Raw genomic sequence first — 26015 nt, 5'->3', positions numbered from 1 at the left:
AGTAGGAAACACAAGAGAAGAAAAGGACCTACAAAAACAAACCCAAAACAATTAAGAAAATGGTCATAGGAACATACATATCGATAATTACCTTAAACGTGAATGGATTAAATGCTCCTACCAAAAGACACAGGCTTGCTGAATGGATACACAAACAAGACCCATATATATGCAGTCTACAAGAGACCCACTTCAGACCTAGGGACACATACAGACTGAAAGTGAGGGGATGGAAAAAGATATTCCATGCAAATGGAAATCAGAAGAAAGCTGGAGTAGCAATATTCATATCAGATAAAATACACTTTAAAATAAAGAATGTTACAAGAGACAAGGAAGGACACTACATAATGATCAAGGGATCAATCCAAGAAGAAGATACAACAATTATAAATATATATGCACCCAACATAGGAGCACCTCAATACATAAGGCAACTGCTAACAGCTCTAAAAGAGGAGATCGACAGTAACACAATAATAGTGGGGGACTTTAACACCTCACTTACACCAATGGACAGATCATCCAAACAGAAAATTAATAAGGAAACACAAGCTTTAAATGACACAATAGACAGATAGATTTAATTGATATTTATAGGACATACCATCCAAAAACAGCAGATTATACTTTCTTCTCAAACACGCAAGGAACATTCTCCAGGATAGGTCATATCTTGGGTCACAAATCAAGCCTCAGTAAATTTAAGAAAATTGAAATCATATCAAGCATCTTTTCTGACCACAACGCTATGAGATTAGAAATGAATTACAAGAAAAAAAATGTAAAGAACACAAACACATGGAGGCTAAACAATACGTTACTAAATAACCAAGAGATCACTGAAGAAATCAAAGAGGAGATCAAAAAATACCTAGAGACAAATGACAATGAAAACACGATGATCCAAAACCTATGGGATGCAGCAAAAGCAGTTGTAAGAGGGAAGTATATAGCTATACAACCCTACCTCAAGAAACAAGAAAAATCTCAAATAAACAATCTAACCTTACACCTAAAGGAACTAGAGAAAGAAGAACAAACAAAACCCAAGGTTAGCAGAAGAAAAGAAATCATCAAGATCAGAGCAGAAATAAATGAAATAGAAACAAAGAAAACAATAGCAAAGATCAATAAAACTAAAAGCTGGTTCTTTGAGAAGATAAACAAAATTGATAAACCATTAGCCAGACTCATCAAGAAAAAGAGGGAGAGGACTCAAATCAATAAAATTAGAAATGAAAAAGGAGAAGTTACAACAGACACCACAGAAATACAAAGCATCCTAAGTGACTACTACCAGCAACTCTATGCCAATAAAATGGACAACCTGGAAGAAATGGACAAATTCTTAGAAAGGTATAACCTTCCAAGACTGAACCAGGAAGAAATAGAAAATATGAACAGATGAATCACAAGTAATGAAATTGAAACTGTGTTTAAAAATCTTCCAACAAACAAAAGTCCAGGACCAGATGTCTTCACAGGTGAATTCTATCAAACATTTAGAGAAGAGCTAACACCCATTCTTCTCAAACTCTTCCAGAAAATTACAGAGGAACGAAAACTCCCAAACTCATTCTATGAGGCCACCATCACCCTGATACCAAAACCAGACAAAGATACCACAAAAAAAGAAAATTACAGACCAATATCACTGATGAATATAGATGCAAAAATCCTAACAAAATACTAGCAAACTGAATCCAACACATTAAAAGGATCATACACCATGATCAAATGGGATTTATCCCATAGATGCAAGGATTCTTCAATGTATGCAAATCAATCAATGTGATACACCATATTAACAAATTGAAGAGTAAAAACCATATGATCATCTCAACAGATTCAGAAAAAGCTTTTGACAAAATTCAACACCCATTTATGATAAAAAAAAAAGTCTGCAGAAAGTGGGCATAGAGGGAAACTACTTCAACATAAAAAAAGCCATATACGACAAACCCACAGCAAACATCATTCTCAATGGTGAAAAACTTAAAGCATTTCCTCTAAGATCAGGAAAAAGACAAGGATGTCCACTCTCACCACTATTATTCAACATAGTTTTGGAAGTCCTAGCCACGGCAATCAGAGAAGAAAAAGAAATAAAAACAATCCAAATTGGAAAAGAAGTAAAACTGTCACTGTTTGCAGATGACATGATACTATACATAGAGAATCCTAAAGATGCCACCAGAAAACTGCTAGAACTAATCAATGAATTTGGTAAAGTTGCATGATACAAAATTAATGCACAGAAATCTCTTGCATTCCTATACACTAATGATGAAAAATCTGAAAGAGAAATTAAGGAAACCCTCCCATTTACCATTGCAACAAAAAGAATAAAATACCTAGGAATAAGCCTACCTAGGGAGACAAAAGACCTGTATGCAGAAAACTATAAGACACTGATGAAAGAAATTAAAGATGACACCAACAGATGGAGAGATATAACATTGTCTTGGATTGGAAGAATCAATATTGTGAAAATGACTATACTACCCAAAGCAATCTGCAGATTCAGTGCAATCCCTATGAAATTACCAATGGCATTTTTTACAGAACTAGAACAAAAAATCTTAAAATTTGCATGGAGACACAAAAGACCCCGAATAGCCAAAGCAGTCTTGAGGGAAAAAAAATGGAGCTGGAGGAATCAGGCTCCCTGACTTCAGACTATACTACAAAGCTACAGTAATCAAGATAGTATGGTACTGGCACAAAAGCAGAGATATAGATCAATGGAACAGGATAGAAAGCCCAGAGATAAACCCACACACCTATGGTCAACTAATCTATGAGAAAGGAGGCAAGGATATACAATGGAGAAAAGACAGTCTCTTCAATAAGTGGTGCTGGGAAAACTGGACAGCTACATGTAAAAGAATGAAATTAGAACACTCCCTAACACCATACACAAAAATAAATTCAGAATGGATTAGACACCTAAATCTGAGACCGGGAACTATAAACCTCTTAGAGGAAAATATAGGAAGAACACTCTTTCACATAAATCACAGCAAGATATTTTTTGATCCACCTCCTAGAGTAATGGAAATAAAAGCAAAAATAAACAAATGGGACCTAATGAAACTTAAAAGCTTTTGCACAGCAAAGGAAACCATAAACAAGACGAAAAGGCAACCCTCAGAATGGAAGAAAATATTTGCAAACAAATCATCAGACAAAGGATTAATCTCCAAAATATATAAACAGCTCATGCAGCTCAATATTAAAAAAACAAATAACCCAATCCAAAAATGGGCAGAAGACCTAAATAGATGTTTCTCCAAAGACATACAGATGGCCAAGAAGCACATGAAAAGTTGCTCAACATCACTAATTATTAGAGAAATGCAAATCAGAACTACAATGCGGTATCACCTCACACCAGTTAAAATGGGCATCATCAGAAAATCTACAAACAACAAATACTGGAGAGGGTGTGGAGAAAAGGGAACCCTCTTGCACTGTTGGTGGGAATGTAAATGGATACAGCCACTATGGAGAACAGTATGGAGGTTCCTTAAAAAACTAAAAATAGAATTACCATATGACCCAGCATCCCACTACTGGGCATATACCCAGAGAAAACCATAATTCAAAAAGACACATGCACCCCAATGTTCATTGCACCACTATTTACAATAGCCAGGTCATGGAAGCAACCTAAATGCCCATTGACAGACAAATGGATAAAGAAGATGTGGTACATATATACAATGGAATATTACTCAACCATAAAAAGGAACGAAATTGGGTCATTTGTAGAATTGTGGATGCATCTAGAGACTGTCATACAGAGTGAAGTATGAAAGAGAAAAACAAATATCATATATTAACACATATATGTGGAACCTAGAAAATGGTACAGGTGAACTGGTTTGCAGAGCAGAAATTGAGACACAGAAGTAGAGAAAAAAACTATGGACACCAAGTGGGGGAAAGCGGTGGGGGGTTGGGGGTGGTGGTGTGATGAATTGGGAGGTTGAGATTGACATGTATACACTGATGTGTATAAAATGGATGACTAATAAGAACCTGCTGCTGTATAAAAAAAAAATAAAATTAAATTAAAAAAACAAATAAAAGGCATACATGTAGGAGAAGAAGAAATAAAACTTTCTCTATTTGCATGTGACATGGTTGTCTATGTACACAATGCCAAGGAATCTGTTTTTTTTAGATCTCTTAGAATAAGTGAGATAAAAATCAACAAACAAAAATCAATCTTGTTTATGTATATTAATAACAAACATGTGAACCAAAATTAAAAACATAATACCATTAACAATTGATCTAAATAAAATGAAATACTTAGGTACAAATCAACAAAATATTTATATAATTTTCAAAATTATAAAATACTGAGAAAGAAACCAAAGAAGACCTAGACAAATGGAGATATTTACATGTTTTTAGATTAAAAGACTTTAAAAAAAAATTTCAATGAATAATTTGGAATCAGACTAGAGATAGAAAAATACAAACTTAGTGAACTGGAATATAGGTCAAATGAAATTATGAAGAGTGGAGGAGAGAGAGAAAAAGATTTGTTTTTAATTTCAGAAGAGAGGGTAGGAGAAATGGTGGCTACATATACACAATCAGAGAGCTAGAAGAAGAGGGCAGAGCACAGGGGGCAGAGGCATTTTCTGAAGAGATAATAACTAAGAATTTTCCATGTCTAATAAAAGACACCAATCCCCAGATTTAAGAAACCCAGTGATCCCAAAGAAGGATAAACAGAAATCCCTGTGTAGACAAAGACAATATTGAAAGCAACCAGAGAAATACAGATTATCTTCACAGGAATGGCAGATAGATTATAGATGGCTTCTCAATAGCATCAATTGAAAGTCAAAAAACTGTAGAACCATAACTTCAAAATATTGAAGGAAAATGATTGCCAATCAATTAGTTCATATACAGTGAAAATATATTTTGGGAGTGAGGGTAATATCTTGAAAATGTCTTTCAAGCATGAAGTCACTAACTTAAGGAAATTCTATGGGATATATTCTGTCAGAAGGAGAGTGATTCCCGGAGAGCAGGTCTGATATGCAAAGAGAAATGGAGTGCAAAGAAAATGGCAAATACATGGGTAAATTTAAGTGAGCATTGGTTGTATAAAACAGAATGATAAGGTCTAATAGGGTTAGGGGAAACAATAGGCTTAAAATATGTACAAGACTAGCATGGACAGAGCTCTCTAGTCCCCATGTTGTTGAGGAAGAGGGGAAAGGTCTTCATTTACTTTGGATGTGAGACTATATATAATTCCAATCCGAGAGAAGAAAAATGAAATAAAGCCCAAACACAGGCAGGGCAAGAGGAAAAAATAACATAGACTTGTGTGGGAAGAAAGAAAATACTCTATAAATTGGTAGCTTTAAACTTAAATCTGTTAGCATTCACATTAAATGTAAGTGAACTTAACGTTCCAGTTAAGAGTCAATACTGTCAAATTTGACCCCCAAAATTTTTTAATCCAGCTTTAGGCTATTTACAAAAGACTTTCCTAAAACAAAAGTATAGAAAGATTGAAAGTAAAAGGGTGAAAAATATATGACATGCATATACTAATCAAAATAAAATGGTTGAGACTATAGTACTATCCGGCATATAGACTTTAAGTAAAAACTATTACTAGAGAGAAAGAGGCTTGATTCACAGATATGTAAGAATCATAAATATATAGGAACTTAAATAACATATATTTTAATAACGTATTAAAATATATGAAACAAATTTGAAAGAACTAAGAAGAAAAATAGAAAAATTCACAATCATAGTGGGAGATTTTAACATGCCTCTCAATAAATAATACACAGGCAGACAAAAAAATCAGTAAGAACATAGATTTAAACAAAACAATTAGCAATATTAAGTAAATGGACAGAACATTGCACCCAACAATCATAGAATACACATTTTTTTAAGTACACATGGAACATTTACCAAAACTGATCATATCCTAGGACATAAAGCAAGTATCAACACATTTCAAGAGATTGAAATCAATAGAGTATGTTCTCTGACTACAGTGTAACTAAGCTAGAAATCAGTAACAAAAAGATTACCAAAAATCTCAATATGTTGGGTAATTAGGAAAAACACTTCTAAATAGTTCATGGATCAAAAATAATAATAAAAATTCGAAAGTATTTTGAACTGAATGATCATGAAAACACTACATATCAAAAAGTAAATGCAAGTAAAGTCATGCTTAAAGGATACAAGTAAAATCGTGCTTAGAGGGAATTTTTATAGCCGGAACTGTGTGTATTAGAAAATAAGATAAATGGCAAATTAGCTGAGTATCCATCACCAGGAGTTAGAAAAAGAACAACAAAATAGCACCAAGAAAGTAGGAAGATAGAATTAATAAAAATAGAACAGAAATTGATGAAATGGAAAACAAACATTCAGTAGAGAAGATCAATAAAGCCAAAAGTTGGTTCTTTGAAAAGACTAATAAGATTACAAACCTCTAGCAAGACTGAGCAAGGAAAAAGAATGGAAACACAACCAACATTAGGAATGAAAAGAACATCACTACAGATGGTGTCAACACTAAACAGATAAGAGAATATTGGAAACAACCTTATGCCAGTACATTTCAAAATTTAGATATAATGAAAAGAATCCTAGAAAAAATGCAAGTTGCCAAAAATTATAATGAAGAAATAAAAATCTGAATCATTTTACAACCATTAAAGAAATTAAATCATTAGTCAAAAAATTTCACACAAATTAGACTCCAGCCTCATGAAGACTTCACTGATGGGTTCTAGAAAACACTTAACGGAAAAGATGTTATTTCAATCCTATACAAGCTATTTCAGAGCATAGAAAAAGAGGGGACTCCCAACACTTTTTATGAGGCTAGCATGACCTTGATACCAAAACCTGATTAGGACATTAAGAGAAAATAAAATTATAGACTTCTCTTGCTTCCTAAAAAATATATTAGCAGAGTGAATCCATCAACACATTAAAAAGATAATATATCTTGACCAAACCGAGTTTATCTCAGGAATGCAATGTTAAAGATTAGAAGGTTAATCAATGCAATGCACTGTATTAACTGACTAAAGGAAAAATATCACACAGTAATTTCAAGAGTTTCAGAGAATTCATTTATGACAAAAGCTCAAACTATGACCAGCTGGGAATGTCTCTTTTTTATTTTATATAGGTAACATTGATATATAACATTACGTAAGTTTCATGTGTACAATATTTCTACTTTTGTATACCCTACAAAGTGCTCACCATCAAAGATTTAGTTTCCATCTGTCACCATACAGGAGACATGTATGGTAAAGGAGACTGATCTCCTTTACCCATTTCACCCTCCCTACACCCCTCCCCCTCTGGTAACCACTACTCTGTTCTTTATATCTACAGGTTTGTGTTTGTTTTTGTTCGGTTTGGTTTGTTCATTATTTGTTTTGTTTTGTTTTTTAGTTTATTAGTTTTTTATATTCCACATATGAGTGAAATTATACAGTATTTGTCTTTCTTCATCTGACTTATTTCACTTAGCATAATGCCCTCAAGGTCCATCCATGTTCTAACAAATGGCAAGATTTCATCTCTTTTCTGGCTGAGTAGTATTCCATTGTGTATGTATGTGTGCATATATATATATACACACCACAACTCCTTTATCCATTCATCTGTTGATGGGCGCTTAGGTTGCTTCCATGCCTTGGCTATTGTAAATAATGCTGCAGGGAACATAGGGGTATGTATATATTTTCAGATTAGTATTTTTGTATTCTTTGGAAACATATACAGAAGTGGGATAGCTGGATTGTATGGTAGTTCTATTCTTAATTTTTTGAGGAATCTCCATACTGTCTTCTGCAGTGGCTGCACCAATTTACATTCCCACCAACAATGCAAGAAGGTTCCCTATTCTCCACATCCTCACCAACACATATTTCTTGTCTTTTTTGATAATAGCTATTCTGACAGGTGTGAGGTGGTATCTCATTGTGGTTTTGATTTGCATTTCCATGATATTTAGTGATGTTGAGCATCTTTTCATGTGCCTGTTGGTCATCTGTACGTCTTCTTTGGAAAAATGTCCATTCAGCTCCTATGCCCATTTTCAAATTGTTTTTTTTTATTGTTGAGTTATATGTGTTCTTTATATATTTTGGATATTAAATGTCTCTTTTAAAATAACATATTTTTCAGGATAGACCAGGCTAAGTTGCAGTAACAAATCCCCCAAGTTGAGGAACTTAACACATTAAATAAAGTTTATCTCTCATCAAATAAATCCTGTGTGGGTTCAGAAGATCTACAGGGCAGTTCCCTTCCAAGCTGTGTCTCAGGTATCCTGGTAGGCCCCATATGCTTTGCTATCTTAATTGCAGCTTTCAGATTCACTATGAAGAGCTAGAGCGTCATGCAAGAGTTTTTATGGCCAAGTCTACATGGGGCATACATCACTTTCACCCACGTCCCAATGACTATAACTCATTCAAATCACAAAAACACAACCTAATTTCAAGAGGAACAGAAATATTAGCTTCCTATATGCCCAGAAAGAGGAAAACTAAAAATGGGTCTTAATGAACACATGGCATGGTCTCTGCCACAACTGAAAAAAGATATCTACAGAAAACTTGCAGCAAACATCATACGTAATAATGAAACTTGAAAGTTTTTCCTCTGATAGTGGGACTAACACAAGGATGCCTGCCAACACCATCTCTATACAGCATTATTCTAGAGGTCTTAAACAATGCAACAAGAAAAATAAAATTTAGAAGGATTGGAAATGAAATGGCAAAATTGTCAGTATTTTCAGATGGTATTATTTTGGACATAGAAGATTCAAAAGACTCTGCAGATAAACTATTAGAATTAATGAGAGAGTTTAGCAAATTTACTAGATACACATTCAAGATACCTAAATCAATTATATTTCTACATATCAACAGCAGGAAAAAAAGTACTTTAAAAATGCCATTTATAGTGGCATCAAAAAATCAAGAATCTAGGAATAAATCTTACAAAAGATGTGTTAAGTGCGCTACAAGAAAAATAGTAAAATTTTATTTAGAAACATTTAAGAAAACCTAAACAAATGGAAAGATATACCATGCTCGTGGATTGGAAGACTCATTATTGTAAAAATGTCAGTTCTCCCTAAATTGAATTATAGATTTAATTCAATTCCTATCAAATTTCAGCAGGTTTTTTGAGGGACTGGGGAGCTGTTTCATCTTTGTGGAACTTGACAAGTGCTTTCTAAAATTTATGTGGAAAATACAAAAAGTCAAGAATTGCGAAGACACTCTTGAAGAACAGGTGGGAGGATTTACTTAACCAGATATCAAGATGTGTACTAAAGCTCTGTTAAACAAGGCAGTGTGACGTTGTACAAGGATGGCAAATACAGCCACATAACAGAACAGAGAGCCGAGAAACAGGCCCATGCGCAGATGGACACTGGGAGTTCCACATGGGTGACAATGCACAGCAGCGGGGCAGAAGAGGTCTTTTTGGTAAATGATGCTGGAATAATTGACTATCCAAATGGAAAATAATTTAATAGGACGCACATCATGCACAGAGACACAAATGTGAAAAACAAAACTATAAAGCTTTTATGAGATAATATAGGAAAATATCCTCATAACACAAAATGCGCTAGCCATAAAGGAAAAAAACTAACAACCCAACTACATAAAAATTAAGAACGTTTGTTTTCACAGGATTCCATAAAAAGAATAAGACAAGCCATCAAGTGAGAGAAGGTATTTATGACATATATAACCAACCAACAAAGGGCTAATATTTGGAATAGATGAAGAACTTTACAAATCAATGATAAAAAGGTAGACAACCGAAAATATGGGCAAAAGATTTGAACAGGCACTTAAGCTCAAATGTTTAATAATATATATGAATAAATGCTCAGGCTCATTGGTAAGCAGGAGAAGGAACATTAAAACCACAATGAGATATAACTACACATCCATCAGATGGGAAAATCCTGACAATAACCCTGTATGGTTATTTGCTCGATGGTGTGAAGCAAGTGAACGCTCATACACCGCTGGTTGGAAAGTAAATATCTATAACCATTTTAGAAAATTGTTTGGCATTATCTAGTAAAGCTGCAAATACATCTACCCAATGACTTAGCAGTTCCACTCTTAGGTACATAGCCTAAGAAATATATGCTTGTGCACACAGGGAGACTTGTGCAAGCATTTTCATAGCAGCATTGTTGGTAACTGTCTAAAACCAGAATCAAACCAAATCCATCAACAGTAAGATAGATCAATTCTTTGGTATATAATCATGCAAAAGAATATTATGCAGCAATAAAACTGGTTGGACTACATGAATTTTATCAAAGTGAAAAAGACTTAATGAAAGAATACATTCCATACGACTCCATATTTAAAAGTTTCAAAAGCAGCAAAATCAACCTGTGTTTTTTAAGGATGCATAAATACATGGTAAAGCTATAAAGGAAAGCAAGAGAATTAATATTATAAAAGTAAGAATAGTGATGAGCTTCCATCAGAGTGTGGAGGCTGTGATAGGGAATTTCTGTATCTTAACCTAGGTGAGGATTAGAACAGGATATACTTTATAACTCTTTGTCAAACTCTATGCCCTTTTATATGCATATGATATTTTATAATACAATTTTTTAAAATGTATCATATACAAAGTCAAAATATTATCTCCCCTCATAAACATTATCTAATTTTGTCCTTACCACAAGGTCCTGCCAAGCAGGTATTATCCCATTTTACAGGTAGGAAAACTGAAGTTCAAATGGCTAAGTGTTTTATTTTTGCAAATAGCTTGGTAATTTGCCTAAGACATCCTAGTGAGTGATAGAACTAGAGCTTCACCCAAGTCCCACCCACAGTCTCTCTGAGGCCCATTCATACTCTTTCCATGGTGGTTCTCTGTAGCTTCTACAATTCACTGCAGCTCTAAACCTATGATGCCCCATTCTTCAGTCACTGAGCCATGCAACATCTCTCATAAGACAGCTCACATCTTTTCCAAAGTAGGCCTTCCCATTCCCTTAACAGCACAGTCCTCCAAAGCCAATGGTGGGCCTGTGCAGTGAGTCTGCATCCCATCACCCACCCACCTGGTCCAGGCTAAATGTCATCCCTTCCTCTTTGATCCACAAAATCCCCTGTTTGAGCTAAGAAACCATGTGTAACTGTTGTCCCAAACATGGTTAGAGGACAGTAGTGCCCCTGTAAGTCCCACGCAGGGGGAGTCATCGTGTTCCTGCAACATATTCTGACCCTAACCGTCCACATTGCTACCTGGGAGCCTTGCCTCAGCTCTGCCCTCACGGCATCCTCTCAGCTACTCCAGGGTGTAGAAGCCTCTGGAGGAGAGGCACGTGGTTCCTGAGGTGGCACCTTTACCTGGCCCAAGGGAGCTGGCCCGCCCAGCAGAGAATGCTAGGGTCTGATCCCACTCAGGACGAGACCCCAAGATTTTTAGCACCTGCCTGAATTCCAGCTGCCAGGTGACAAGGTCCTGTACCAGCAACACCACTGCTCTCTGCTGCCTAGGCAGGTACCAGGTGATCGGGGGTATCATCTCTCCTGTCAATGACAACTACGGAAAGAAGGGCCTCGTGGCTGCCCGGCACCGGGTGGCCATGGCCCGGCTGGCCCTGCAGACGTCCGACTGGATCCAGGTGGACCCCTGGGAGAGCGAGCAGGTGCAGTGGACGGAGACAGTCAAGGTGCTGAGGTAACGGTGGGCATGTGCTCTTGGGATGAGCAGGGGCCACGGTCGCGTCTGCAGAGCCCACAGGGTGACAGGCAGGGATGGAGTGTTGAGTGGGGCTTCAGCCAGCCCCTCTCACCCAAATTCTGCAAGTGTTTCTCCTTAGAGGGAGAAAGACCGACAGATTCACATTCTCAGCGAGGTCCTAAGTGAAAAAATCACAAACCACTGCCCTTCAGGGCACACTTTGTGGGAAAGCCCCATCTTGTTTCAGGGGGTTGTAGCATCTAGGCTCCAGGGCCACTACTCGGTAGCTGTGTGACATTAGGCACATGACATTTCTCCGGGACACATTTCTCACTTGCAAAACGGGGACAGCATAACCTAATGAGCATTACGAAAATGTAAATCACTTTTCTGACCCAGAACCAAATAATCATACTCAGTAAGTGAGACCCTTTATTATTGTCATCACTGACTAGGTTGAAAACTGCATCTACATAACAGGCCATCTTTTCCAAGGGTACAGATCCTAGGTTCTATAAATCTAGACTTTAAGAAAAAACTATGAATCTAGAAATAATTCCACAGGATTTTTTTTTTTCTTTTAGAATTGCTATTAGCATTCAGCATAAGTAATGCAGCCGTTTAAAAGCCCTGTATTTTAGGACAATGGGTCTCTGACTTTCGTCTGGGAAGCTTTCCTGGGAGATCGCTAGAGAAGCAAGAGGTCCCACTTGTCCCGCCTGTCAGAGGGGATTGTGAGGTGGGCCTGCCTGTCACTAATGACAGCCAGCTCTGCCGGAAAGATTGCAAACTGTGGGCTGTGTCTTGATCTATGTGGAAGCACTAGGGTTGTCAGAGATTCGGAGACACAAGGGACCAGGTTGAATGATTGACAGCCCTGCCCGTAATTTGGATTGGTTTTTATTTTTTACTAATCTTCAAAGTCACTTGGGAGAAAAATGTTTGCCTTTTTAAGCAAAGGTTAACATTTAGTTTCCACATCCTGGTTCTTATTACTTACCCTTTACTGGGGAAAGAACCAGCTAGAAGCATTCCGCAGTTACAGTGCTACTTCAAAATCTGTTGTCAAATTGAAGGAGAGCAAATATGAAATAATTGTTAGATATATGCTTCTCTTTTTTTTTTTTAACTTAAGTAATAAATTTACACCTAGATCACCCTTTTAGAATAAACAGTGTAGTCAGCTCTCATTTATCTAGGCTAACAGAGGGGAGTAGAAACAAATCAGATAATCCAACAAATCATTTAGCTTTAATATGTAGTCAGAAACCAAGAGACATTCTCCTTTTCCACCCTGTGAGGGGCAGTGTGGCCTCGGGCCCAGATCTCGGAGCCAAGTTTACTAGCGAAGTGACTTGATGTAAATGAGTTAGCCTCTCTGAGCCTCAATTCCTCACCTAATAACATGGGGACGACACCACCTACGTCACTGGGATACTGTATGAACTACATGAGATGATGTCGGAAAACACCTGGTTTATAGTAGGTGCTTAATAATGTTAGCTACCTTCCCTGCATCCCTAACGGGCCCATAATGTCTACTCACAACAGATAAGCCATTCACAGGTAAGTAGGATTTGACCGCAGTACCATGTAATTAATATCCTGCTGCAAAATGCAGACCTAAGATTTTACAGGACACATTCTTTTTCTTTTTTTTAACTGTACCCTTTAGACAAGTGCTTCTCAGCCCTGGCTGCACCTTGAATCACCTAGGGAGTTTTCAAAAGTACGGAAGGCTGAGTCTAACCCCAGAGACTGAGATGTCATTGGTCTAGGACGGGGCCTTAGGATTTTTAAGAGCTCCCTGGTGATTCTAATGTGTGGCCAGGGTTGAGATCCACAGCCCCAGTCACCAAGTGTGTGAATCATGCTTATGATTAGTACTGGGACCAGTCCAAACCAGTGGTCTCAATCCTGGCTGTAGGAATCACCTGGGAAGCTATTTCTAAATGCTCAACCTCCCCTACCTGAGATTTTGATTTTTCTGGGGCAGGGTCTAGGCATGGGCACTTTTAAAGGTCCCCAAATGATTTATTTTGTGCAGCCAAGGTTGAGAATCCACTGATATAGTCAACACTGTTTTATCAGAAAGCTGATTAAGATTTTTTTTCAGTATTTGGGGTGGGCTTCATTCGAACATTTGTTTAATTACTAATGTTTTCCTAAAATTCCCCAAAGCATTTTTTTTAAGATTGAAAATCTGGTTAAAATTGTAAAGTTAGGTGATTCTAGAAGCATTGTAGAAATCCACCCCACCCTTTGCTCCATATAGTATCCTCTTGGTGGACTCAGCAGTGAATCTACATCATGGTGACAGTGACATATGTCACTATGAAGTCAATTCACTGTAGGGCTTATTGAGTATTCTTTTTCTCCTTATTAGGTTTTTTATTTTTACTCTAATTTTTTAAAAAATCTGGGCCAGCTTTCATGCTTTCAGGGCACTTGATAACTGATTTCACTTGCCCTTTCCCCATGCTGGGGGAGGGCCTCGGTCACGATGCCATTTGAGGTGGTCCAGCAGCAGCTCATGTGCCCCTTGGCAAGCATGGTCTTATGTCGTCCTCATTTTACAGATGAGTAAACTGAGGCTCAGGGAGGCTAAGTTAACCACTGTCACACAACAAATAAGCAAGTGGTGGAGCCCTAGTCTGTTGAACTCTGAAGCCATGCTTATGACCATCTTCAAAACCAGTGATCTACGGGTGGGACCACGACGTGGCTGACTCCACTTCTGCCACAGTGACCTTCTGATCGGGTATTGTTGGAGACCAGGGGCTGCTGAGGACACAGAGAACATGCTGCCAGGGGCTGGGCACACCAGGGTACCCCTCAGGCAGGCAACAAGAGGAAGCAATGACCTCCCGCCCAACAAAGGCGGAGTGGAGGTCTGTGAGGAAGTTGCATTTGGCTTTGAAGATAATCATTTGCACACCAGAGTTCAGAGCTCCAGCTAATATTCAAAGTAGGGTCAACTTGAACCAGGAGCGTCAGGGTAAGTAAAATAAAGTAATACCAGCTTTCGTTGATCACCTACTCTGTGTGCCAGGTATATAATATCTAGTCAGCTCAGCAACTCTGAGAAGTAGGTGAGTTTGGCCTCATTTCACAGATGAGGAAACAGAGGTTCTGAAAGGGTCAGCAACATACTCAAAGTCCTACAGCGAGAAAGTGGAGGTGAGACCCGAACCTACTTCAGTCTGATGCGAGATTCCAGACTAACCCAGGAGTGAATCCTCAGAGGTGAAGCTTTCTAAAACCAAAGCAATAAGACAATAATGGAAACACAGATGAGTCCAGCGAGGCCCTGAGAAAACTCAGCTGAGCCTCTGAGACCATCAGGAGGGAATCTGGACCTGAATTAAATGTATTTATTTATCCGCCTTCCATCCTTCGTGAATTCAGCTGACTTTAGGTAAGCAGTTCCCTAGGTACCAAGAATATAAGGATGAATTAAATGAGCTCCTTGTTCACAATCTGGTGGGGAAGACAGACTGAGAGTAAGGATACTAATAACAGCTAACGTCGATGGGGCACTTTTCTGTGGATGGGCTGTGCTAAGCTCTCTAATTCATCCTCACAACAGCTCTCTAATTCATCCTCACAACAGCTCTCTGGGGCGGGTACTGTCATTGTCCGCCATTCTACAGATAAGGAAAGTGGAGGCAGATTGCTTAAGGCACCCACCAAGATTCCACAGCTCCTAGTTGGAACCAGTATTCCAACCCAGGCAATCCCATTCTAGAACTTAACCTCTACACTGCAACGCTCCTAATAATAATCAACATCAGCCACTTCCCCAGCCGGGCAGAAGCCCTTGCTCCTTCATGGTCTTGTGATACTCAGGGTAGACAAGGCCGGCATTAACTTTCCTGACCAATTAACAGAGGTCAGTGAGGCCCTGAGGGTGTTTGTGACTCACCCAGGCTCGTACAAGCAGGAGAGCCTAAACTTGAACCCAGCCACTCTGGCTACAAACACATGCTTCTCCCACCAGGCACTTCTCCTTCCCAAACACAGCTCTAGTTAATACGGTAGGTGGAAGATGGAAGACCAAATTGATACCAGATGTAGTGATTACGTGTGCTCGATTAAAAAGAAGGCACAGCTATCTCTTGATTTGCAGAAGATAGATTGCTTAAAGAGCCGAGCCTGCCATATGGGTGTAAGTCTAATCATATCTGAACTGCTAACACGTAATGAGATTTGCTCTGGGCTGCACACCGCTTGGTGGGCTTTGCATGTATAACTCCTTTCATCTTCATAACCATCCGTGGGAAGCCGGCACTGTCATCATTCCTCGTTTTGCAGGTGCCGAGACTGGAAACCGCCCACCCGGGGTCCCACCGCCCACCCGGGGTCCCACCACTGGCCGGCGGGGGAGCTGGGATTCAACCCAGGCAGTCTGGCTCCAAGCCAGGCTCTGAGCATCATCCTGTCAAATCCTAAAGTACTAGCCCACGATCCGAGAGAGCCTCTATCTTGAGAGGCAGCTGTGGGCCATGCACTGTGCCAGTGCTTGCTGCGTGTTAGCTCATTTACCTTCACAAAAGTCTAAAAAGTAGGTGTATTATCCCAGCTTTACAACTGAAAATTTGTATTTTGAACTCAGGTCTGATTCTAATAGCCCAGGTCCGTAATCCCTATTCAGTTTTTTGTAAAAAGTGAGGTATTGAAAGAAAGTACTAAAAGAGTAGAAATCTGCTCATTTCCTCCTTTCAGCCGGGGCTCACAGAAGGCAGTGAGCTGCCTTGGATGCGGGGGTCTGTGAGGACCCAGATGCATCACCTGGCACAGGGCCTGGCACATAGTAGGCCTTCAGCAAATATTTATGGAATGAGCTACCTAAAATGGACAAAAGCAGGTTGAGACTTAAAATTAGAGAACCCCCTGGGTGGTCTGGGGGGACTGTAGGCCACATGGACGCCCCCTGAACCCATATGCTTACAACACAGGCACCATCACAGCGAACTGCTCAGATCTCTGCCCTGGAAGGAAGGCCCGGACCAAGGCAAGGTTGACTCTCCAGCCCCCGCAGGTGGGTGCTGACCCTCTCCTCTGTGGGAGGGTGAGATGTCAGGGCTTCGGGTGAGAACCAATGGGAGTCACAGCCCCCTGGGCACAGATAAGAGTTTTCGAAGCCTGCTAGGGGTGACACTTCCCACTGTTGAAAGGTCAAACTAACCAATCTGCCACCATCCCTTGTAAATTGTTATGCTAAATTGGGATTTTCTGCCCCAAAGGAGTTTACCTACGCTTGTGACTTGTGCTTGTGACCTGGATTACAGTCAGGGCTACATAGAGATAAACTTCAGGGTGCTGCTGGGCTGCTTTTGAAAGCCTTAGCCTTTTTGAAAACAAAATGTGCCATTATATCCCTTAAACTAATACTTTATAGCAGTGTTACTCAGTGTTTTACTTGGAAGAGGAAACCTATTTTTAAGGCATGTAAAGTCGATTTGGATTATCCTTTTAATTTGTAGCCCTGGGTTTCTACCCTGTTGTCAACTCCTGGTGTTTGATGGAATCTTGTCAGCTGTGATTTCAGAGTACCTCCCTGGCAGCCCTGGTACCGGGGGTCAAATGCATAGCCCCTCAGGCACATAAACAGGAGCACCAGTGATTGGGGTGGGGGGGGGCAGGATGTGCCATGAGCAGGAAATCGCTGGTCCCACTGGGCCAACACTCCAGCGGCTCTCCCAACTTTAGTTGGTGGGACACTATTTCCCTATTAGAAGGGCTCCAGAATGTCACGGTTAAACAAACTTAAAGTGGTGTCTTTACTGCAGGACTTTTCAGAGGCTTTACTATGTTCATGTGCGTTGTGACTCTGAAAGAAAGGGAAGAGGCTCGCAGCCATTCTTAGCACTTTTTAATCGTGGGACTCTTTTTAATGCATATTAGTATTTCTCAGAACCGGTGCTCCCCAGAACACAGACTGGGAAACACTCTTCTAAAAGGACTTGAAGGGTGGGTGGGGAGACATTAGGAGTTTGGGATTAACACATTTTTTTTTTTCATTTATTTTATTTTTGACTGCGTTGGGTCTTCATTGCTGCATGCAGGCTTTCTCTAGTTGTGGCGAGTGGGCGCCACTCTTTGTTGCAGTGCGTGGGCCTCTCACTGAGGACCTACTGTATAGCACAGGGGATTATATTCAATATCTTGTAATAATCTATAATGGAAAAAAATCTGAAAAAGAATATATATATGTTTATAATTAATTAATTAATCAATTAATTAAAAGGACTTGAAAATGCCCTAAAGGTTTCCTGCAGCAATTCCTGAATGCTGGTCAAAGGAACCTGTGAGCCTTGTTAAAACCGCTAATTCCCAGGCCACGCCTCAGACCTGCTGAGGGGGAATGGGGCCTGGGACTCTGGATGTTTAATAGGCACGCTGGGGAACTGCTTTACCGCCAGTTTGGGGAGCTGTGCACTAGAGTAGGAATCCAAGAAAGAAGGAGCTACAGAGTCTCCTATACGATCAGCTTGTACAATGTTTATTACACTCCCCTGGTCTCCCTGTCTCCCCCCCTCCACTGCCAGCATGGGCTCCTCCTCATCTGTCCCGCAGTCCTGAGCACAGCACACAGTGTGCATTCTCAGCCCTCTGCCTTCTTTCTGAATCACCCCTGGCCCAGCAGTCACTCCTAATAGGGTTCTAGAGATGCTGGCTGAGAACAGAGACAGGTGCCCAGCCCCTGCCCTGAGCTGGAGACAGGCTGTGAATGGCAGTGCATCCAGACATGGATTAGGGGAGCCGGAGGAGGTGACGCCTGCTCCGTGACTCATAGGATCAGTAGGTTCTCTGAGGCTGGGGATATTTCGGGGACAGAGGGGCAGCTGAGTGAGGCACACAGGCAGGAAGTGCTGGGCACTCCATGCCATTCAGGATGCTGGAGCCCACAGTGAAGGAAGGGAGTAGCTTCCAGTGAGGTAGGAGGAAGGCCACGCTTAGGCTCCCAGCTTCTCAGCTCTCTGCGGATGCTTCCAGAATCCCTGTCTCTGCCTGACGTGCCCCTCCTCCCCCTTCCCTTCTTGGCTCCCCTGTTGAAAACCTGTCTGTCCTGTGAGACCCAGATTGGAGCCCACTTCCCTGTGGCGAAACCAGTCCTTCCCTCCCCCAAAGCTCACCCCGCATTCTTTTTTGGATTTATCTTTCCAGGGGGCTACTAGTCTGCTCTGCTTGGCCCTATGATGTTGGGGGTTTGTTCCTTACCCCCTTTCTCTCTGTTCGAACCCTAAATCCTACTCATCTTGTTCTCTTCCAAAGTAACTGTTAAAATAGGAAGTTTGCATTGAATGAAAAGTGAGCTTTTCAATTTACCAGAATATAGCAGGGGCCTTAAAAATGTGTGTGTCCTTTGCTTGATACATTCCCCTTCTAGGAATCTGGCTGAGGAGACGATTAGAAATTGGGATGAAGACATGCAGAAGGATGTTTATCGTGGCAATTTTTATGATGGCAGAAAATAAAAGCAACCTCAGTGTTTAAATGTACGGGAATGTATAAGTAAATTACACTGTATATATAGGATGTATATATATAGGATGTATATAGGATGTTCTGTATATATAGGATGAAGAATCCACACAAAAGGTTTTCATGATATGGAGAAACACTTAGGAGGTGAATGGGAAAAAATCAGGATACAATACTGTGTAATCTCAAGTATATAAAAATATGTAAATATACTTTCACATCTATTTGCACGTTTAAATGGAAAAGACTAAAGAAATACACCAAAATATTGAGATTTTTGTAGAAAGAATTATTGTTGCTGTTATTTTCTACTTTAAATACTTATGTACTTTCCATACGTCCCATAATTGACATAGATTTCATGTTTGTCATCAGAAAAAAAAAAAACTAGAGCGATTAAAAAAAGGCAGGTGATTTTTTCTCAGCGTAAGTTTGGTTTTTGATGAGGTCGCTTGTATGTTACTAGTGACGTGTTTTTAAAGGACCGTTTTGTGTGCCGTGTAGTTTGTCATGCGCTGCTCTCCTCTGGGGCTGAGCTCAGCATTTTCTGGCCGCCGGAGCCCGGCTTTGCCCATCACTCCTGTGATATGCAGTCCTCCTTGGACTCACCCAGAGGCGTGTGAATTGCCTTGTCCCGGGCTGCTTGGGTGTCACGCTTTGGGGTGGATGATGCCTCAGTCCTTTAACAGGCCGCCTCTGTCGCTTGTGAATGTGGTCCCTGCCTTGGCTGATGGGGCCCGAGCACAGCTTGGCCCCATTCCCCTTTCATACAACCAGAGCAGACGCTTCATCTGGTTCCACTTCACACTGACTGTTCCAAGGCAGCCTTGTATGGTGAATTTGGGTGCCACCCTTCAGTTGCCAATACCTGGCTTCATCTTGGGTGTCTTGTCTAGACCCAGAAGTCCTACGCTCCAGACACCACCCTTGGTGCCTGCACTAAGCAGGAAATTTCCATTGCATTCTCTCCATCACTCAACTTCCATAACTCCCAAAGGAGGCTTTATTATCCCTACTACAGCTGAGGAAACAGGCCCACCCGCTATAACTATCCCGGGGTCCTCGCAGATCTGAAATTAGAACCCAGGGCTGACTGGCCTCAGGGTTGGTACTCTTTGATGTCAAAGAGTTAGGGCAACTGGACATTCAAAGGGAAAGGTCCTGGTGGCACTTCTCCCACTTTCTGTGTTAATCTCTGCTTCATCTGCTTTCCAAAGCCTGTGGCCATTCAAAAAGCACACTGCCCCAAAACACCCACGGACATCTATTTATGTCACTATATCACCGTTAGGACAAATCAAATTGGCAGTATTTATTCAAAACCTCAGACTTACAGACTTTGGACTTAGACGGTCAGAGTCACTCGGTCTGCAGATTTTGTAAGAGTGCTGTGAATGGATTTGAAAGGGAGCTGTGAATGCCTCTGGGGGGCCTGATGACAGGACTGCCCAGAGTTGGGATCTGAGATGCGTATGGCCATCACACCAGCCCCACAGACATGCCTTTGACTTGGGGGACGGGGCAGGCGTGGGTACTTGGCTCTTCTGGGCAAAGGCTCAGAGTGAATCAGAGTCCATACTGTCATTGTTAATGAATTCAAACGATGTCTAATATCGAAGTGGATATGTGGAAACCGTTCCCATAGAAATCCACAGGAGAAGAATCCCTGACCTGTGGGAACAGCGTGGTGTGCCTCAGACCCAGAAGACCCTGGAATTCAGTGCACATCATTTAACCTCCCCCATAGGAAGACCACATAACAGCAACCCAATTGCTTGAAAGGTCAAACAGTGGTCTCTTGCTTACATTACTATGGTCAAATAAATAAGAAATTAGAGTAAAATCTCACAGGTGCAGAGTAGTTTGGATCCACATTCATGTTGTAAGCAATGGGACCAGCCCAGATGAGTGAAAAAGGTCTAAGTTATTGGGCTTCCCTGATGGCGCAGTGGTTGAGAGTCTGCCTGCCAATGCAGGGGACACGGGTTCGAGCCCTGGTCTGGGAAGATCTCACATGCCGCAGAGCAGCTGGTCCCGTGAGCCACAATTACTGAGCCTGCGTGTCTGGAGCCTGTGCTCCGCAACAAGAGAGGCCACGATAGTGAGAGGCCCGCGCACCACAATGAAGAGTGGCCCCCACTTGCCGCAACTGGAGAAAGCCCTCTCACAGAAACGAAGACCCAACACAGCCAAAAATAAATAAATAAATAAATAAATAAACCCAAAGTTTAAAAAAAAAAAAGCTTACACTTAAAAACAAAAAAAGGTCTAAGTTATTGAATAATTTTTAAATGCAGTTTTATTGATTTTAAAAGTCCAGGTACTTAGGAGATATTCCATAAGTGCTGAATGGATGTGCTGATGAATGGATGGGTGGATAAGTAGGTAAAGATGGATGGATGGATGGATGGACGGACGGACGGATAGTAGTTAACATATGTCACACTTACTCTGTTCCAAGCACTGTTCTAAGTGCTTTACATTTATAAGCTCATTCAATTCTAAGATAATCCTATGAGATAAGTACTGTTACTATCCCCATTTTAAACTTGAAGTCACACAGCTGTCAAATGGCAGAGCCAGGATTTGAATCTAAGAAGTCTGGCACTAGAGTCCTAGTTCTTAACCGTGGAGAATTCATGAATACATGCCTTAAAAAATGTTTGAATATCATTTTATTATACCAGTATTATGCTGCTAAAGTGTTTGAAGTGTGTTTCTGTAATTACACCTGCTGCTTTAGAATGAGTAAACAAGTCCAGTGCCACCATTTCATGGATGGGGAAACTGAGGCCCAGAGAAGGATCTCAGCTCCAGCCCCACAGCAGCCTGTGCCCGACTGAGGCCGGAACTCTGACCTGTCCATGACGTCTCTAGTTTCTCACTTTCCAGTGCACCGCTGGTCTAGTGCTCGTTTGTAAACTCATCTCTCTGGTCCACGTCCAGATCCCTTCGAAGGTTTCACAATAGAGGAGCCTAAACCGACCATTTACATCAGGTTTTCCCCAGCAGCTGGTATCCCTGAAGCCCCTCCCAGCTGAGATTTCAGGGTGACTGAGAGATGCCTGTGCCCTAGAAGCCCAGCCTTTGCCATTCACTGAAGCTAGAACTGGCTTCCAGAAGGACTAGAGGTCCTGCTCGTTGCTTCTAGCATGGACTTGGTTTTTCCTTTTCCGATTAGCCCATTCAAAGGGGGCCTGAACAGGAATGGTGCCAGGAATATCCAGGCAGGGTGATGCATGTACAATTCCTGCCAGCAGGCGGAGGCAGAGCCCAGCGGTTTCAAATGCCCCAGCTGGAAGCTGGCTGTGTGCATTTAAATCCTGACTCCTCTGCTTAAATGAGTCATGCGCCGCTCTGTGCCTCAGTTTCCCCCTCCGCAAAGTGGGCACAACAATAACACCTACCTTCTGAGGTTGTTCTGAGGCTCAAATGAGATTAAACACATAAAGCGCTTAGCAACAGTGCCCACAGTAAACAACCAATACATGTTAAGTATTCTTTAATCATCATAATCATCATTCTCTAGTAGCACAAATGCGAAAGGATTAGCCACATTGATCAGTTGTTCTAGAGCTTTGTTTTATTGAAAACAGATGAAAAGGTCACCAGCTGGGGTCTTAGAGACCTTTTAGTTACCCACAGATCCTTTATAATTAACCTTCAGGATGAGATTGTACTTATAAAAATACCAGGTGTTAGGGCTGAAATAGATTTTGAGAAAGGCAGTGACTTGTTAGTCCTAGGGCTTTAAGAACCTCACCTTCTATCAGAAGACGGGGTTCTAGGTACAGCACAGCTGCCTTTGGACTCTGCTATGGGGTCCAGCAACCACAGACAGCCTTGTGGTATAACACTGAAAAAAAAAAAATTTTTTTTGTATTACTTGGCACTTTGCCAATGTTAAAAGATTTATTGATTAAAGTATTACTTACAACTGTATGTCCCTGAAGTAGCTTCAGATTCATTTACATGCTTTTTCTTTTTAAGTCATGAACACGGAGACATTGAGTTCCCCATACATTCCAAGAAAAGCATTTTTTGAAAATTTCAAACAATATGATGTTATCTTTCCTGGCCATGACCCTTCTGTAACTTTCTTGGGATCCACCCTTGTTTTTCCAGCTGTGCCTGAGCTGAAGCTCCTCTGCGGGGCAGATGTCCTGAAGACCTTCCAGACCCCCAACCTCTGGAAAGACACGCACATCCAGGAAATAGTGGAGAAGTTCGGTTTGGTGTGCGTGGACCGGGCAGGGCACGACCCAAAGGGGTACATCTTGGGCTCGCCCATCCTGCAAAGGTACCAGGACAACATCCACCTGGCCAGGGAGCCAGTGCAGAACGAGATCAGTGCCACATACATCAGGTGGGCCCTGGGCCAAGGGCAGAGCGTGAAGTACCTGCTCCCCGATGCCGTCATCGCCTACATCAAGGAGCATGACCTCTACGCCAGCCCCGGAGAAGAATGAAGGTTAGCCGAGCTGGGGAGGGCCAGCTCCGCCTCCTCCACTGATCTCGTCCCGAGGACAGGGCTCTTACAGTCTTTGTTTTCCTAAGTTTTTCCATTTTTCATTTGGTTTGTTTCAACAATGATTTTGTTTGTGAGGCATCTTCTGTCCCAGGAAGAGATACCTTCTTCAGGGAGGAGCAAATGTTTACATCACAAGGATGGACATTTATCACAGAAGTTAAAGTGGTGTGGCAGGTCATTAGGTTTAGACAAAAGCTCTCAGAACCTCTGGATGAAGAGGCCTTCTTATTTTGTAGATGGTAGTTATGGCTGCACACTGAAGGCAGTTCTGCACATGGCAGGGGGCCCCTGAGGGTCAGATCAGAATTGCCCACAAAGCGTTTTTTAACTAGGACCAGGTGCAGCTTGCGGGTCTTGATTGGAGAGACTTGACAGGATGCTAGTTACCAAACAGTGGGCTTTGTCAATGCCTTGTTTCCACAAAGTAATGCTCATGGAGGAGTCCAAAATTTGGTAGCAACACTTTGCTGACTGACATTGAATCTTCCTTTACAAACTGTAGTCTGCCTGCCTACTGGCTATTGATAAAATTTAAACTAAAATCTTTCTAGGTAGTGATCCTCAAACAATATTTTTGATACAATACATATATATATATATATTTTTTAAACACAGCTATTCTATAAATGCCAGGGCTCCTGATTTCCAGGTTTCTAAAAAAGAACGGAGGTAAAACAGATGCCTTGACTGTTTTAGAAGATCTTTTTGAATGTTTTATGACTGCCTGCCTGTTTGAATATTGGCGAAGGGATAAATAATAAATTGACATCAAAAAGCACTAATGAAAAGTTTCTCTTTTTTCTTTCTTTCTTATATTATTAATGCCTGATGTACCAGCTGTTGCTTTTCTCCATGAAATTTGCTACTGTTCCAATCGAACTGGCATGAATTTAAAAGTTTCCATTCCCGGGTACCAGCTGTGGAGGAAGCAATTGCTTTCCAACACGAAGCAAATGGTTCTCTAAGCTCTGGGTTGATGGCTGTGTTCTGGTGAGCCACGATAGTTGCCCACAGGAGCTGGTGTGTGTGTTCAGGATTTTTCCTTCCACTCCTGATTAGGAAGAGGTTTTGACTAGCCAAACTCTGTTTGAGTTTACTCTTTCCATTTGCTGACCAAATGACTGAACTCATTTAGAATTTACTTCTCCAGGATTTTACCCTGGTTCATCTTTGCTACAAATTTAATCGTGCAGAAACGCAAAGGGTCAGTGGGAAGAATCTAGTATCTCCCCAAATATATCCTAGTGTCTGCAGGTGTGTCAGGATGGACATGAGTGAAGTAGGAAATCAGGGTTTCCTGCGTGGAGAGTAGTGGGGCCATCCCGTGGGAGTCTCCAGACTTCCACACCTGCAACCTTTAAAGCTGCTGGCCATCCCCCCACCCTGATGAGCTCTGCCCTCAAGAACTTCCTAAGGACCCTGATAATTCAGGGGAATAGGAATCAAACAGCCCTGCCCAAAAGCTGGCACAGCAAGCTGGGTGATGTTAACTAGCTCCCTTCCCCACTGTGAGCCTCGGTTTCCCAGTCTCTAAAATGGGGAGGTTTGATTAGACATCCTCTAAATTCTCTTCCAGCTGATTTTCTAAGACTCTGAGTGCCTCTGACTTCAGCCTCTCCACCCTTCTTCGGGTCCAGTACACTTTCTAGCCCAACTGGGAGCTCACCAAGGGCAGGAGTCTTTGTTTTCTTTGCTGCTGTATCCTAAGTGCCAAGAAATTTGCTACTCCAAGTGTGCTCCCAGGCCAGTGTTTTCATTCTGGGATGAAATACAGATTCTCAGGCTGAGAGCTGGTTAGAAATGCAGACTCTCGGGCTTCACGCCAGACCTACTGACTGAGTATTTGTATTTGAATAAGATTCACAAGCCATTCAAGGCATCGGCCTAGAATAGCCCCTGTTATAATAAATATTCGTTTTGTTTTGAATAAACTGAATGTATGGCTGAAGTTGCATCACATTTACTCTGGTGAATAGCTTTCCAACATTGCCCCCACTGTTCTGTGTGGAGTATAGAAGGCAAAGGATGAAAAAAAAAGGAAAACAGCAAACAGCTATAGTGTCCAGGAAAAGTGATGGGGAGGGAGCCTGTGGGTTTGAGGCAGGGCTTCTCACCCTGGGCACTAGTGACATTCTGGGCCACAGAATTCTTTGCTGGGAGGGGCTGTCGTGTGCCTTGTAGGGTGCCTAGCAATATCCCTGGCCTCTGTTCATTAGCT

At 41.2% G+C, this 26015-nt stretch overlaps 1 protein-coding gene across 4 annotated transcripts in view; it reads left to right on the top strand.

Moving 5' to 3' along the window:
• NMNAT3 (nicotinamide nucleotide adenylyltransferase 3) overlaps positions 1 to 24575 on the top strand; it is a 114732-nt gene extending 90157 nt beyond the window's left edge. For 3 of the 4 annotated variants that reach the window (XM_082461317.1, XM_082461316.1, XM_082461319.1), the window contains exons 3-6: positions 9747 to 9788; positions 11592 to 11775; positions 16737 to 16819; positions 23392 to 24575. In XM_082461317.1, the coding sequence (XP_082317443.1) occupies positions 9747 to 9788; positions 11592 to 11775; positions 16737 to 16819; positions 23392 to 23735 (653 nt within the window). In that variant the 3' untranslated portion in view covers positions 23736 to 24575. The remainder of the gene's footprint in view (positions 1 to 9746; positions 9789 to 11591; positions 11776 to 16736; positions 16820 to 23391) is intronic. The other variant, XM_082461318.1, reaches the window with a different exon arrangement.
• The last annotated feature ends 1440 nt before the right edge of the window (positions 24576 to 26015 follow it).

Source organism: Balaenoptera physalus (assembly GCF_965194825.1).
Source record: "Balaenoptera physalus genome assembly, chromosome: 4".
NCBI lineage: Eukaryota > Metazoa > Chordata > Mammalia > Artiodactyla > Balaenopteridae > Balaenoptera > Balaenoptera physalus.
The sequence above is the reverse complement of the archived record's forward strand: the minus strand, read 5'-3'. Positions and strand labels throughout refer to the sequence as shown.